This window comes from Coregonus clupeaformis, unplaced genomic scaffold (genome assembly GCF_020615455.1).
Source record: "Coregonus clupeaformis isolate EN_2021a unplaced genomic scaffold, ASM2061545v1 scaf0978, whole genome shotgun sequence".
In the NCBI taxonomy this organism is placed as follows: Eukaryota; Metazoa; Chordata; class Actinopteri; order Salmoniformes; family Salmonidae; genus Coregonus; species Coregonus clupeaformis.
Genome location: NW_025534432.1, coordinates 106,735 through 122,256, shown reverse-complemented (window position 1 = coordinate 122,256; position 15,522 = coordinate 106,735). Strand labels below are relative to the sequence as shown.

General features: G+C 43.3%; 1 protein-coding gene across 2 annotated transcripts in view; it reads right to left on the bottom strand.

The window, feature by feature from the left end:
• The window catches only part of LOC121573623 (protein NLRC3-like), a 61,747-nt gene extending 46,740 nt beyond the window's left edge, over window positions 1-15,007 (bottom strand). Inside the window, exons 1-18 of one of the 2 annotated variants that reach the window (XM_045217247.1) lie at window positions 14,919-15,007; window positions 14,499-14,665; window positions 12,588-14,379; window positions 12,331-12,504; window positions 10,120-10,293; window positions 9,685-9,858; window positions 8,999-9,045; window positions 8,309-8,861; window positions 6,808-6,869; window positions 6,165-6,202; window positions 5,623-5,687; window positions 5,276-5,490; window positions 4,828-5,087; window positions 4,554-4,679; window positions 4,252-4,384; window positions 4,137-4,166; window positions 1,693-1,975; window positions 247-336 (exon numbers count right to left, since the gene is read on the bottom strand). In XM_045217247.1, coding sequence (XP_045073182.1) covers window positions 330-336; window positions 1,693-1,975; window positions 4,137-4,166; window positions 4,252-4,384; window positions 4,554-4,679; window positions 4,828-5,087; window positions 5,276-5,490; window positions 5,623-5,687; window positions 6,165-6,202; window positions 6,808-6,869; window positions 8,309-8,861; window positions 8,999-9,045; window positions 9,685-9,858; window positions 10,120-10,293; window positions 12,331-12,504; window positions 12,588-14,379; window positions 14,499-14,665; window positions 14,919-14,989 — 4,371 coding nt within the window. In that variant the 5' untranslated portion in view covers window positions 14,990-15,007 and the 3' untranslated portion in view covers window positions 247-329. Of the gene's footprint in view, window positions 1-246; window positions 337-1,692; window positions 1,976-4,136; window positions 4,167-4,251; window positions 4,385-4,553; window positions 4,680-4,827; window positions 5,088-5,275; window positions 5,491-5,622; window positions 5,688-6,164; window positions 6,203-6,807; window positions 6,870-8,308; window positions 8,862-8,998; window positions 9,046-9,684; window positions 9,859-10,119; window positions 10,294-12,330; window positions 12,505-12,587; window positions 14,380-14,498; window positions 14,666-14,918 lie in introns of those variants that run through there. The other variant, XM_045217246.1, reaches the window with a different exon arrangement.
• Window positions 15,008-15,522: the final 515 nt, after the last annotated feature.

Genomic DNA, 15,522 nt, shown 5'->3' with positions numbered 1-15,522 from the left:
TTATAATGTATAGTATATGACGTTACATTGAACTAATCACAGTAATCAGAGACCAACTCACACACAGTATATACAAAGATACACACACACAAAATACATTCCTAGGTGAAGAAGTGTCTTAGTCCACAGACTAGGAGACAGGCCTCAGCGTCTTCAGATTAGGTGAAGAAGTGTCTTAGTCCACAGACTAGGAGACAGGCCTCAGCGTCTTCAGATTAGGTGAAGAAGTGTCTTAGTCCACAGACTAGGTGACAGGCCTCAGCGTCTTCAGATTAGGTGAAGAAGTGTCTTAGTCCACAGACTAGGAGACAGGCCTCAGCATCATCAGATTAGCTTCTACAAGAAAGAGGATGGAGGAGAAGGGAAGAGAGAGATCAGAAAGAGGATGGAGGAGAAGGGAAGAGAGAGATCAGAAAGTATGGAGGAGAAGGGAAGAGAGAGATCAGAAAGTATGGAGGAGAAGGGGAGAGAGAGATCAGAAAGTATGGAGGAGAAGGGAAGAGAGAGATCAGAAAGTATGGAGGAGAAGGGAAGAAGAGAGATCAGAAAGTACGGAGGAGAAGGGAAGAGAGAGATCAGAAAGTATGGAGGAGAAGGGAAGAAGAGAGATCAGAAAGTACGGAGGAGAAGGGAAGAGAGAGATCAGAAAGTATGGAGGAGAAGGGAAGAGAGAGATCAGAAAGTATGGAGGAGAAGGGAAGAAGAGAGATCAGAAAGTACGGAGGAGAAGGGAAGAGAGAGATCAGAAAGTATGGAGGAGAAGGGAAGAGAGAGATCAGAAAGTATGGAGGAGAAGGGAAGAGAGAGATCAGAAAGTATGGAGGAGAAGGGAAGAGAGATCAGAAAGTATGGAGGAGAAGGGAAGAGAGATCAGAAAGTATGGAGGAGAAGGGAAGAGAGAGATCAGAAAGTATGGAGGAGAAGGGAAGAGAGAGATCAGAAAGTACGGAGGAGAAGGGAAGAGAGAGATCAGAAAGTACGGAGGAGAAGGGAAGAGAAAGATCAGAAAGTATGGAGGAGAAGGGAAGAGAGAGATCAGAAAGTATGGAGGAGAAGGGAAGAGAGAGATCAGAAAGTATGGAGGAGAAGGGAAGAGAGAGATCAGAAAGTATGGAGGAGAAGGGAAGAGAGAGATCAGAAAGTATGGAGGAGAAGGGGAGAGAGAGACCAGAAAGTATGGAGGAGAAGGGAAGAGAGAGATCAGAAAGTATGGAGGAGAAGGGAAGAGAGAGATCAGAAAGTATGGAGGAGAAGGGAAGAGAGAGATCAGAAAGTATGGAGGAGAAGGGAAGAGAGAGATCAGAAAGTATGGAGGAGAAGGGAAGAGAGAGATCAGAAAGTATGGAGGAGAAGGGAAGAGAGAGATCAGAAAGTATGGAGGAGAAGGGGAGAGAGATCAGAAAGTATGGAGGAGAAGGGAAGAGAGAGATCAGAAAGTATGGAGGAGAAGGGAAGAGAGAGATCAGAAAGTATGGAGGAGAAGGAGGAGTTCCACCTGAGATAATGATGTGATGATGGTCCTATGATGTAACTACAATAAGATAACAGTCATTTATTACAGACAGAAACACTAAAACATGCTTCCATTCTGGAAAAACAGTTCCTCTTTGATCTGGTTTGCTGTGTTTTTATTTGACCTATATTTAAATCATTACACATATTCAAGGGAGGGAGCAATGAAAACTATCTTACCTAGATTCACTCAAGTCCTTAACAAGATGGTTTTCATGTTCAACGAGAGCTTTGAGACAAGCTCCCGTCACTTCTGGTCCTTTGGGGATGACTGCTTTCAGTAGTTTTCTCATTCGGTCCTGTTCAGTTGTTTCAGCCGTTATTCTGGAGTGCTCTTCTTCACCAATCATGTTCTTTGACCACAGATCATCTGCTATTGGCATTGAGTTTTTGGTTCGCTGAATTAGTTTAGCCCAGTGTTTCTTCAGGAACTCCTCAGCAGGAATGTCAGGGACTGTTAATGCTGAAGGGGGGGTCAATTAAATTAATATGGCTTTAGGGTTAACAGCAGCTGTTTCTACATCTTCCAGTCTCTCCAGTTATCATTCCTCTGATAGTCATTTATTGTATAGAGCTGACTCCAGGGTTGTGGTCAATTCCAATTAAAGTCAGTCAATTTAAAATAGAAAATTGAAATAATAATTTTTCCTGTTAGGTTTATTGAGAAGTCATTGAAAATATATTATTAATGTTTTATCAACAATCTACTCAGAATACTCTAATGTCAAAGTGGACATGTCCCCCATACATTCAACATCTGTAAGGTCCCTCAGTCAAGTATCGCATTTCAAGCACAGATTCAACTATATACAAAGACCAGGGATCTTTTTTGAAAGCCTCATAAAGAAGGGCAGTGATTGGTAGATGGGTAACAATAACACATCAGACATTGAATATCTCTTTAAGCATGGTCAAGTTAATAATTATCCTGTGGGTGATGTATTAAACCACCCAGACACATCAAAGATGCAGTCGTCCTTCTGAACTGAGCTGCAGGGCAGGAAGGAAACTGCTTAGTGATGTCACCATGAGGCCATTGGTGATTTTAAAACAGCTACAGAGTTCAATGTCTGTGACGGGAGAAAACTGAGGATGGATCAACAACATTGTAGTGACTCCACAATAATGACTTAAATGACAGAGTGAACAGAAGAATACAAATATACAGAATAAAAAAATATTCCAAAACAGAAATACCTTATCGAAATAAGTATTCAGACCCTTTGCTATGAGACTTGAAATTGAGCTCAGGTGCATCCTGTTTCCATTGATCATCCTTGAGATGTTTGAACAACTTGATTGGAGTCCACCTGTGGTACATATAATTGATTGGACATGTTTGGGAAGGAACACACCTGTCTATATAACGTCCCACAGTTGACAGTGCATGTCAGAGCAAAAACCAAGCCATGAGGTCGAAAGAATTGTCCGTAGAGCTCCGAGACAGGATTGTGTCGAGGCCCAGATCTGGGGAAGGGTACCGAAACAGTTCTGCAGCATTGAAGGTATCCAAGAACACAGTGGCCTCTATCATTCTTAAATGGAAGAAGTTTAGAACCACCGAAACTCTTCCTAGAGCTGGTCGCCCGGCCAAACTTGGTCAGGGAGGTGACCAAGAACCTGATGGTCACTCTGAAAGAGCTCCAGAGTTCCTCTGTGGAGATGGGAGAACCTTCCAGAAGGACAACCATCTCTGCAGCACTCCACCAATCAGGCCTTTATGGTAGAGTGGCCAGACGGAAGCCACTCCTTAGTAAAAGGCACATGACAGCCCGCTTTGAATTTGCCAAAAGGCACCAAAAGACTCTCAGACCATGAGAAACAAGATTCTCTGGTCTGATGAAACCAAGATTGAACTCTTTGGCCTGAATGCCAAGCGTCACATCTGGAAGAACCCTGGCACCATCCCTACGGTGAAGCATGGTGGTGGCAGCATCATGCTGTGGGGATGTTTTTCAGCGGCAGTGACTGGGAGACTAGTCAGGATCGAGGGAAAGATGAATGGAGCAAAGTACAGAGAGATCCTTAATGAAATCCTGCTCCAGAGCGCTCAGGACCTCAGACTGGGGCGAAGGTTCACCTTCCAACAGGACAACGACCCTAAGCACACAGCCAAGACAACGCAGGAGTGGCTTCGGGACAAGTCTCTGAATTTCCTTGAGTGGCCCAGCCAGAGCCCGGACTTGAACCTGATCGAACATCTCTGGAGAGACCTGAAAATAGCTGTGCAGCGACGCTCCCCATCCAACCTGACAGAGCTTGAGAGGATCTGCAGAGAATAATGGGAGAAACTCCCCAAATACAGGTGTGCCAAGCTTGTAGCATCATGCCCAAGAAGAATTGATGCTGTAATCGCTGCCAAAGGTGCTTCAACAAAGTACTGAGTAAAGGGTCTGAATACTTATGTAAATGTGATATTTCAGTTTTTTTTTATATATATATACATTTGCAACAATGTCTAAAAACCTGTTTTTGCTTTGTCATTATGGGGTATTTTGTGTAGATTGATGAGGGGGAAAAAACGATTTTATCAATTTTATAATAAGGCTGTAACGTAACAAAATGTGGAACAATTCAAGGGGTCTGAATACTTTCTGAATGCACTGTAACTCATGTTTACTTACTTGTTGAATGGGTGGCAGTGATGTATTCATCTGAAAGATAAACCAAATTAGGTTATATCACTCTAAATAGCATCTGTTACAAAAGTACAAAGTTATGATTGACATATGCTCCTACTTTGTGATACCACTTCTTTCCATGCAATCCTCTCATCATCACCGAATAACTCCATCTCAATGTCAACCCCTGTCATTTTCAAAACCGCCTTGAAAAAGCTTGGTGTGGAGTCTCTATGTATGAGATGAATCTTCTGGAGAGAGATGGAGAGAGCGAGAGAGAGATTGCTTGCAATGTAAACATATGTTTCCCATGCCAATAAAGCCATTTGAATTGAGAGCCATCGAGCGAGCAAGAGAGAGCAATGCATAGAAATGTGATTTAAATGTCAGATTCATGTTCTTAGTCTACTAAAACTGTACCTGTGGATTGATGTAGGTAGAACAGGGAATGTTCAGTCTGAAGAAACTATTCAGTTTGAAGGCCTGCTCTGGTCTTGTGATGAGAACCCTTGAAGACCCTTGAGACTTTTCCTGTTGTTCCACAGCCTGCGAAACGAGGCATGAAATACACAGCCAGTCAATGTATAGTCTTATTCAAACATTATTCAGAAAACTATTAACTTCATGTTATGAGTGTCAACATAAACCGTACCACTGCTTAGTTAAGGTCACCTCTAAAAGAATGGTACCTCACCTGTATTTGGCTGGGGTTACTGGGGAACAGGTATAGGCGTGGAATTAGTGTTTGATTTTTCACTGTCAGATAGAGCATCAGCTCACAGTGGACATCTATGTTCCGCGTAAAGATATAGCTCAGTATAACAGAGATAACTGAGAACTTGGGATGGAGAATCTTAGCATGGAATCTGGTGACCTCATGCACTTCCTCAAAAGACACTCCATGTTCCTCTACATGAAAAATCTTCATCTCATTCCTCAGGGAAGGGTTGGTCCCTGAACAACACAATAAAAAAGGAGACAGAAAGACAAATATTGTATTATTCAAACAACTAAAACACAAAGAATATGCGGTACCAGATCACAGTAAACTCAAACTCCCAGAATATTCATTCATTCATTCAGGAAGTGAAACTCAGTTACATGGAAATGTCTTTCTGAATACTATGTCTATATGGTTTTACCTAAACAGACAAAGTGTGGCAGATGAACTTCCTCCAGTTCACCTAACTCCATAGTGATGTCCAGCAATGGACCACCTTGTCCGTACTGCATGTCTTTCAGAAGTTGACTGTAGGGATCCCAGTTCCTGAAGTGATACTTCAGAATGACATCTCTGTCACACACCCAGCGGAGCCCAGACACTGTGCACTCATAACGCCCTTTGGGTGTCCTGTGCCTGAGGGCAACAACAAGATATGGTAGAGAGGGTCAATCGTCAAATGGAGAGGTTGGATTAGAAGCCTATTCCCAAAGGTAATGGGGAAATACACTAGCAAGTGGAATGAAATGTTAAAAGTAGTTATTTTACCTGAACATTGTCACTCCCTGGACAGTGGAAGTCAAGGGTTCAATCGGAAGCCAGTGTGTGGAGTCCTGAACAAGGACAAGCATGTCAGTTATACATATGGGGCCAGTTTCCTGGACACAGATTGAGTCTAGTGCTGGACTTTAAGCATGATCAATGGAAGTTTCAATAGAAAGTTCTTTAAGGTCCAGGACTAGGCTTAATCTGTGTCCGGGAAACTGGCCCATTAACCAAAGTAACTAATCTAATGTATTTATTCAATGTTACATGGAATGCTGGCGATTGATCCAATTAAACTGTCTAATGACAAAATATGACAGAAGTTAAAATCCTGCATTCCTACAAGCAGAACACAGGACTGTCTATATCCCAGTATGAATGGTTGGTCAGTACACACCTGGCTTTCAGACTGTGTTTATATTACTAAAGCAGAACACAGGACTGTCTGTATCCCAGTATGAATGGTTGGTCAGTACACACCTGGCTTTCAGACTGTGCCTGACTCCTGAAGGTATGTAAAAGTGAGAATTGACATTATGACTTACCTCAACATGTTCACAAGTCTTACAGCTCTGAGGAATCCCTGAAGTCAAAAGTAGTTGTTATTTAAAACGGACAATCTCATGTAATAATGAATTAATAAATATTAAACAGACTTGTAATAAAAATGAATGTAAGTGAGCAACAGTCTCAGAATGTACACTCATTATCATACCATAATCTGACATTAGTGTTATATTAATGAATGTTTGTGGAAGCAGGAAACAACATGGTTCTGGTCCATGTTTTGTAGATGTTGGGGGCCTGATTTCTGGTAGATCCCAGGATGAGAGCTTAAAGGTAGAGTCAGCTAAATGATGTTGTACGAGCAGCAACGCAGATATTGTGATGAGCAAGATGCCTGACTTCTCTCTCACACAGTATCTGCCCATGTGCACGGGTTCTCTTCACTCTTACAGTGTGGTAGCCACGGGACCAAAACAGAGAAGTTTAGCATCGCGCTCCAACGCCCTTAGTTGTTGTAGAAGTTTACCCACTATGCTGTTTACTTTGTGCATCTACATCATATTGCTGACTCTACCTTTAAGTTTGTTTTGACCAAATATATCATGATTGTGTTCCTTGCCTGGGACTCAAGAACGCTTTAATCGTATTTTGATTTTAAAACAATTATCAGTTAACACTCACATATCTGGTCTCTGGTGTTCTCAGGTCCAGGCTTGATACAACACTCTCCACCATGGTCTCTGCTGTTGGGAAATCAGATGGATAGACTGTGATTAAACTAAATACAACTTATAAAGGCTTTATATAGCATACATACAGTCTTCATAAGCAATACAAAGGGTGTATAAAGGGTGACAGAACAGCTCCCTATGTAGGGTGCATTGCCAAATGTGACATAACACTATGTCAACTTCCATGAAGTCAATACTGATGGTGACATTACAGGTGACATTGCTTATCTTGATGAAAGCCCCTAGAGACGTGAAGTCACCAGGTATCATTTTAACAGGTTCTGATGCCCTCTTGTGGTTAGAGTGAAACTGACACTACAGTGAGACATAGGAGAGGAAACATCTGTACATCCAACAGAACACATTAAAAACACACCACTACTACTAATCTAACTGTCTGTAGGTCCAACAGAACACATTAAAAACACACCACTACTACTAATCGAACTGTCTGTAGGTCCAACAGAACACATTAAAACACACCACTACTACTAATCGAACTGTCTGTAGGTCCAACAGAACACATTAAAACACACCACCACTACTAATCTAACTGTCTGTAGGTCCAACAGAACACATTAAAACACACCACTACTACTAATCTAACTGTCTGTAGGTCCAACAGAACACATTAAAACACACCACTACTACTAATCGAACTGTCTGTAGGTCCAACAGAACACATTAAAACACACCACCACTACTAATCTAACTGTCTGTAGGTCCAACAGAACACATTAAAACACACCACTACTACTAATCTAACTGTCTGTAGGTCCAACAGAACACATTAAAACACACCACTACTACTAATCTAACTGTCTGTAGGTCCAACAGAACACATTAAAACACACCACCACTACTAATCTAACTGTCTGTAGGTCCAACAGAACACATTAAAACACACCACTACTACTAATCTAACTGTCTGTAGGTCCAACAGAACACATTAAAACACACCACTACTACTAATCTAACTGTCTGTAGGTCCAACAGAACACATTAAAACACACCACTACTACTAATCTAACTGTCTGTAGGTCCAACAGAACACATTAAAACACACCACCACTACTAATCTAACTGTCTGTAGGTCCAACAGAACACATTAAAACACACCACTACTACTAATCTAACTGTCTGTAGGTCCAACAGAACACATTAAAACACACCACTACTACTAATCTAACTGTCTGTAGGTCCAACAGAACACATTAAAACACACCACCACTACTAATCTAACTGTCTGTAGGTCCAACAGAACACATTAAAACACACCACTACTACTAATCTAACTGTCTGTAGGTCCAACAGAACACATTAAAACACACCACTACTACTAATCTAACTGTCTGTAGGTCCAACAGAACACATTAAAACACACCAATACGAATCTAATTGTAGGAATGATTCCAGAGGAAAACACATGATGAAACATTGCTATGACTCACCTTTGAATGTGTTGGTCATCTATCTGACACAGGGTCACTGAGGAGGAGGAATAAACCAAAAACCCAGGATAGAGGGGTTCAGTGAATGTGGTGTGTTCTGTGTAAAGGTGTGTCAGTGTACCAGAGGAGGACACACTATAGAAGGACAAAGTACCAGCTGGCCAGTCCAGATACACTCCAACTCTGTTAGAAACAGGACCAGGGGTGGATCTGGTGACTCCAGGATGGTAAAAGTAATATCCACTGTCAGAGCAGAATAAACACCAGGACTTCCTGTTGTTTCCAATCCAACTGTCCTCCACCATCACTCCCTTCCTCTTCATTCCTTTGTACACCACACCAATGCCAGCCCCGCCACCATCCTTCTCCACCTCCCAGTAATAACGAGATCCAGATAAGCCTTCTCTGCAGAGAACTTGGGGATGACGGTCAAATCTGTCTGGATGGTCTTCATAATGCTGCTTCTCCTCCACCTGTGTCACCTTCCTGTTCCCCTCAGACAGTATCAGCTCTGGGTTTGCTGTATTTGGGTCCAGGGTGATATGACAGGCATCTGTAGACAAAAGGATAGTTTAATCAAACCACATCTTCATATAAAATGTAGTTTTTGTAGGTACAGAACAAGTATTGATTAGTTACTATGTTACTGTAGTTCTGAATATGCAGTTAATTAGGATTGAAGAGACTTACATTTCCTCAGCCCTGGTTTCACCCTGAACTCTCCACCATGATCCACACTGTAGGAGAAACAGGTTATTGACTGACAAAGACCTAATAAAGCAGTCAACATTTAAACCATATTGTTGTGTTCTGGTGCACTATCCAAGTTCATTACTAGAGACATACAGGTATTCTACCCTACCTACTGCATACAGAACAGAGTACAATTCATTACTAGAGACATACAGGTATTCTACCCTACCTACTGCATACAGAACAGAGTACAATTCATTACTAGAGACATACAGGTATTCTATCCTACATACTGCATACAGAACAGAGTACAATTCATTACTAGAGAAATACAGGTATTCTATCCTACCTACTGCATACAGAACAGAGTACAATTCATTACTAGAGACATACAGGTATTCTATCCTACATACTGCATACAGAACAGAGTACAATTCATTACTAGAGAAATACAGGTATTCTATCCTACCTACTGCATACAGAACAGAGTACAATTCCAACAGGATATCAGAGATGCAGAATAAGAATATTCATGTGGTGATGATGTATGCTGTGTTGGAGTGCTAAGCCTGCTGGGTAAACGTCCCCTGTATTCTACCATCATGTCCTCATGTTACTGAACCTACTACACTTCATAGGACACAACCACTGCTCACACTATTAGGACATCTATTCTGACTTACTTCAGCTTCATCAGTTTATCTGTGGGATCCACCAGAGCAGCTGAAAGCAGTCCCCCTGCAGAGTCTCCTGGGTGATTGTAGCTCAGGTCCAGCTCTTTCAGGTGGGAGGGGTTTGACCTCAGAGCTGAAGACAGAGCAGCACAGCCCTCCTCTGTGACCAGACAGCCAGACAGCCTACAGAGAGACACAACAGCTGTCTAGGTTGGTGGACTGGTGTCAATCATCTTGTAGGACACCCATATATTTGCCCATGACACAAACATTGTGATGAAACATCAGATGTTCAGAGTATTTGTTTCACTAAGCTCAGTACCGACCTGACTGAAACAGCTGTACATACCCCAGTGTGTGTAGTTTACAGTCTGGATCCTCCAGTCCAGCAGAGGGCAGTGTAACTCAGCTCAGTACCGACCTGACTGAAACAGCTGTACATACCCCAGTGTGTGTAGTTTACAGTCTGGATCCTCCAGTCCAGCAGACAGCAGTGTAACTCCTGAGTCCTGCAGGTCATTGTCTCTCAGCTCCAGTTGTTTCAGTTGTGAGTTGGGTGAACTCAGGACTGAGGCCAGATCTGAACAGCAACCCTCTGTCAGACCACACTGACGTAGACTAGAGGACAGAAGAGCACATGATTAACAAATGTTTAAAACGTCCACATAATAACTCATACTGTAGAAAGTTAACTCACACTAGTGTCTGTATGTTGCAGAGTGGACTGGTTAGTCCAACACAGAGCAGCTCCACTCCTCTGTCTCCCAGGTCATTGTAGCGGAGGTCCAGTTCTCTCAGGGGGGAGTTTGGTGTCTGCAGAGCTGAAGCCAGAGTCTCACAGGATTCATATCTGAGTTTACAGCCAGACAGTCTGGAGAGAGGAGATATAGTGATACACTGTTAAATATGCAAAGCTTTAAGAATAATGAGATGCATTAAGACAATAACAGAAGGACACATGATTAACCAATGTTAAAAACATACTAACTCACTCAAGATATTTACCTTAGTTTTATATATGTTATGTATGTTTCTGGATATTTCCCAAAAATGTTAAAATAATGTTAAAAACATACACATACTAACTATACTGAACAGAAATATAAACCCAACATGTAAAGTGTTGGTTCCACGTTTCATGAGCTGAAATAAAAGATCCCAGATATGTTCCATACGCACAAAAGCTTATTGCTCTCAAATTTTGTGCATACATTTGTTTAGATCCCTGTTAGTGAGCATTTCTCCTTTGTTAAGATAATCCATTCACCTGACAGGTGTGGCATATCAAGAAGCTGATTAAACAGCATGATCATTACACAGGTGCACCTTGTGCTGGGGACAATAAAAGGCCACTCTAAAATGTGCAGTTTTGTCACACAACACAATGCCACAGATGTGTCAAGTTTTGAGGGAGCGTGCAATTGGCATGATGACTGCAGGAATGTCCACCAGAGCTGTTGGCAGATAATTGAATGTTAATTTCTCTACCATAAACCGCCTCTAACATCGTTTTAGAGAATTTGGCAGTACATCCAACCGGCCTCGCAACCGCAGACCACATGTAACCACGCCAGCCCAGGACCTCCACATCCAGCTTCTTCACCTGCAGGATGGTCTGAGACAAGCCACCAGGACAGCTGATTTAACTGTGGGTTTTCACAACCGAATACTTTCTGCACAAACTGTCAGAAACCATCTCAGGGAAGCTCATCTTCGTGCTCGTCATCCTCACCAGGGTCTTGACCTGACTGCAGTTCGGCGTCGTAACCGACTTCTGTGGGCAAATGCTCACCTTCGATGGCCACTGGCACACTGGAGAAGTGTGCTCTTCACGGATGAATCCCGGTTTCAACTGTACCGGGAAGATGGCAGAAAGCGTGTATGGCGTCGTGATGGCATTGTGTGGGCGAGCGGTTTGCTGATGTCAACGTTGTGAACAGAGTGCCCCATGGTGGCGGTGGGGTTATGGTATGGGCAGGCATAAGCTACGGACAATGAACACAATCACATTTTATCAATGGCAATTTGAATGCACAGAGATACCGTGATGAGATCCTGAGGCCCATTGTCGTGCCATTCATCCGCCGCCATCACCTCATGTTTCAGCATGATAATGCACGGCCCCATGTCACAAGGATCTGTATACAATTCCTGGAAGCTGAAAATGTCCCAGTTCTTCCATGGACTGCATACTCACCAGACATGCATGTTTGGGATGCTCTGGATCGACGTGTACGACAGCGTCTTCCAGTTCCCGGCAGTTTCCAGCAACGTCGCACAGCCATTGAAGAGGAGTGGGACAACATTCCACAGGCCACAATCAACAGCCTGATCAACTCTATGTGAAGGAGATTTGTCGCGCTGCATGAGGCAAATGGTGGTCACACCAGATATGGACTGGTTTTCTGATACACACCCATACTTATATTTTTAAAGGTATCTGTGACCAACAGATGCATATCTGTATTCCCATTTATGTGAAATCCATAGATTAGGGCCTAATGAATTTATTTCAATTGACTGATTTCCTCATATGAACTGTAACTCAGTAAAACCTTTGAAATGGTTGCATGTTGCATTTATATTTTTGTTCAGTATACAGTACATACAGAATATATAAACACTCACAGTGGATACTGAAGATAGTTAACTCACACTAGTGTCTGTATGTTGCAGAGTGGACTGGTTAGTCCAACACAGAGCAGCTCCACTCCTCTGTCTCCCAGGTCATTGTAGCTGAGGTCCAGTTCTCTCAGGGGGGAGTTTGGTGTCTGCAGAGCTGAAGCCAGAGTCTCACAGGATTTATATGTGAGGTCACAGCGATCCAGTCTGGAGAGAGGAGATCATCTGTTAGATATACAAATCCTTCAGAATAATGATACTGTATACATCAACTCAATAACAGAACTTACAGTGCTCTCTTGCAGGTTTTCACTACCGGCATTAACCTCTGATAACCTATCCTTGATGTGGTGTATGTCTTCAGGTCAAACTCCTCCAGCACCTCCTCTGACATCAGTAACAGGTAGGCCAGGGCTGAACATTGGTCAGGTTTTAGTCTTGTTTCTGAAAGAGTTCCTGATCGCAGGGAGGTTTGCATGTCTTCAACTAGAGAGTTGGCACCAAGTTCATTCAGACAGTGGAACAAGTTGATGATCCTTTCTGGTGAGGATTCCCTTTTGATCTTGTCTAAAAGGTACCTGACTGTTCTCTCGACTGTTTCCTCATTGCTCTGTGTTGTACTTCCTGTCTGTGTCAGAAGGCCTCGTAACAGATTCTGATTGGACTCCAGTGAGAGACCCAGAAGGAAGCGGAGGAACAGGTCCAGGTGTCCATTCTCACTCTTCAAGGCCTGGTCCACTGCTCTCCTGTGTAAGTCAGACAACTGGATTGACTCCTCCTCTTCATCCTCACTAGTGGTGGAAAAAACATTTTCCTTCTTGTCCAGACATGATTCTAAAGCATGCACTGCTGCTAGAAACTCCTGAATGCTCAGATGCACAAAGCTGTAGACCTTGTCTTGGTTCAGCCCAGATTCTTCTTTAAAGATCTCTGTACACAATGCTGAGTACTCTGATGCCTCTGTGACATCAAGGCCACACTCTCTCAGGTCCTCCTCATAGAAGATCAGGTTGCCCTTCTGCAGCTGTTGGAAAGCCAGCTTTGCCAGTTTCAGGATCATCTCTTTGTCTGACTGAGACAGTTCCTTTGGGTTTGTCTCTGTGGCTTTGTGATACTTCTTGTTCTTCACAATGATTTGGATGAGCGTGAAGTGTGTGAACATCTGGGTCAGAGTTTTGGGGACTTCATCCTTCTCTGCCTCTTTCAGCATCATCTCAAGGACAGTGGCTGATATCCAACAGAAGACTGGCATGTGGCACATGATGTGGAGGCTCCTTGATGTCTTCATGTGTTTGATGATTTCATTGGCCAGATTCTGATCTGTGATTTTCTTCCTGAAGTACTCCTCCTTCTGTGGATCATTGAACCCTCGTACCTCTGTCACCTGGTCAACACACTCAGGTGGGATCTGATTGGCTGCTGCAGGCCGTGAGGTTATCCAGAGGAGAGCAGAGGGAAGCAGATTCCCCTTGATGAGGTTTGTCAGCAGCACGTCCACTGAGGTTGGCTTCGTGACATCACAGCACCTCTCATTGTTTTTGAAGTCTAGAGGAAGTCGACACTCATCCAGACCATCAAAAATGAAAACAGTTTTGGTTTCACCATCTTCAATGCTGTCAATCTCTTTCAGCTCTGAGAAGTAGTGGGAAAGAAGTTGCATCAGACTGTATTGGTCCTTTTTCAGGTTCAGATCACGGAAAGGAAGAGGAAACATGAAATGAACGTCCTGATTTGCTTTTCCCTCTGCCCAGTCAAGGATGACCTTCTGCACAGAGACTGTTTTTCCAATGCCAGCGATTCCTTTTGTCAGCACAGTTCTGATAGGTTTGTCTTGTCCAGGTAAAGGCTTGAAGATGTCGTTGCATTTGATTGGTGTCTCTTGTGTGGTTTGTTTCTTGGATGCCATCTCTATCTGTCTCACCTCATGTTCATTATTGACCCCTCCACTTCCACCCTCTGTGATGTAGAGCTCTGTGTAGACGTCCTTTAACAGACTTTGGTTTCCAATTCCTTCAGATATGTGTTGATACTTGTGTTTCAGTTTAGCCTTAATGTCTTGTTGGACTGTCAGAAGAGTTTGACCTGTAGGAAAACAATGAGAGTTGAGACTCATAAGTTCATGTGTGTATGTGCGTGTGTGTGTGTGTTTTAGAGGGGCCTTTGTACCATTCTTTGTAATATTGTTTGAAACACAGTCTTACTTCTTCTGTCCAGAAGGTTGTGTGTGATCTTTAATGCATCCTCACTGTCCAAACTCTCCACTTCCTTATTGTCATCTGGTAATGGTTCCTGGCTGAAAGCAGGTGGCTGATCACTCTTCATTGATAGCAGGCTGGGGGCAGGTGACTCTGCTCTGGGCTTCTGGACACTGAACAAAACAGGGAGGCAGATCACCTCATCAATATATCATCAGTACCTCATCTACATCATTTCAACAACTGTATAGCTGAACTCATAGAAGTCCTGATGTTTCTTTACAAAGCTACAGTCTGCAATTGGTAAATCGGTTTGGGGACTTTTAAATTAATGATGTAGAACTACATTTGATGTAATTTGGGAAAACTTTTCCCTTTAGTTTTATATCTTTAAGAGAACTGTATATTTTACATGTAATCTCTTACCTCTTAGAACTGGTGTCTTGAGTCATTTTAGAGGCAGTGGTCCCCTCCTCTCTCTCCCCAGAGAGACTCATTTTAGAGGCAGTGGTCCCCTCCTCTCTCTCCCCAGAGAGACTCATTTTAGAGTCAGTGGTCCCCTCCTCTCTCTCCCCAGAGAGACTCATTTTAGATGCAGTGGTCCCCTCCTCTCTCTCCCCAGAGAGACTCATTTTAGAGGCAGTGGTCCCCTCCTCTCTCTCCCCAGAGAGACTCATTTTAGAGGCAGTGGTCCCCTCCTCTCTCTCCCCAGAGAGACTCATTTTAGAGTCAGTGGTCCCCTCCTCTCTCTCCCCAGAGAGACTCATTTTAGAGTCAGTGGTCCCCTCCTCTCTCTCCCCAGAGAGACTCATTTTAGAGGCAGTGGTCCCCTCCTCTCTCTCCCCCAGAGAGACTCATTTTAGAGGCAGTGGTCCCCTCCTCTCTCTCCCCAGAGAGACTCATTTTAGAGGCAGTGGTCCCCTCCTCTCTCTCCCCCAGAGAGACTCATTTTAGAGGCAGTGGTCCCCTCCTCTCTCTCCCCAGAGAGACTCATTTTAGAGGCAGTGGTCCCCTCCTCTCTCTCCCCAGA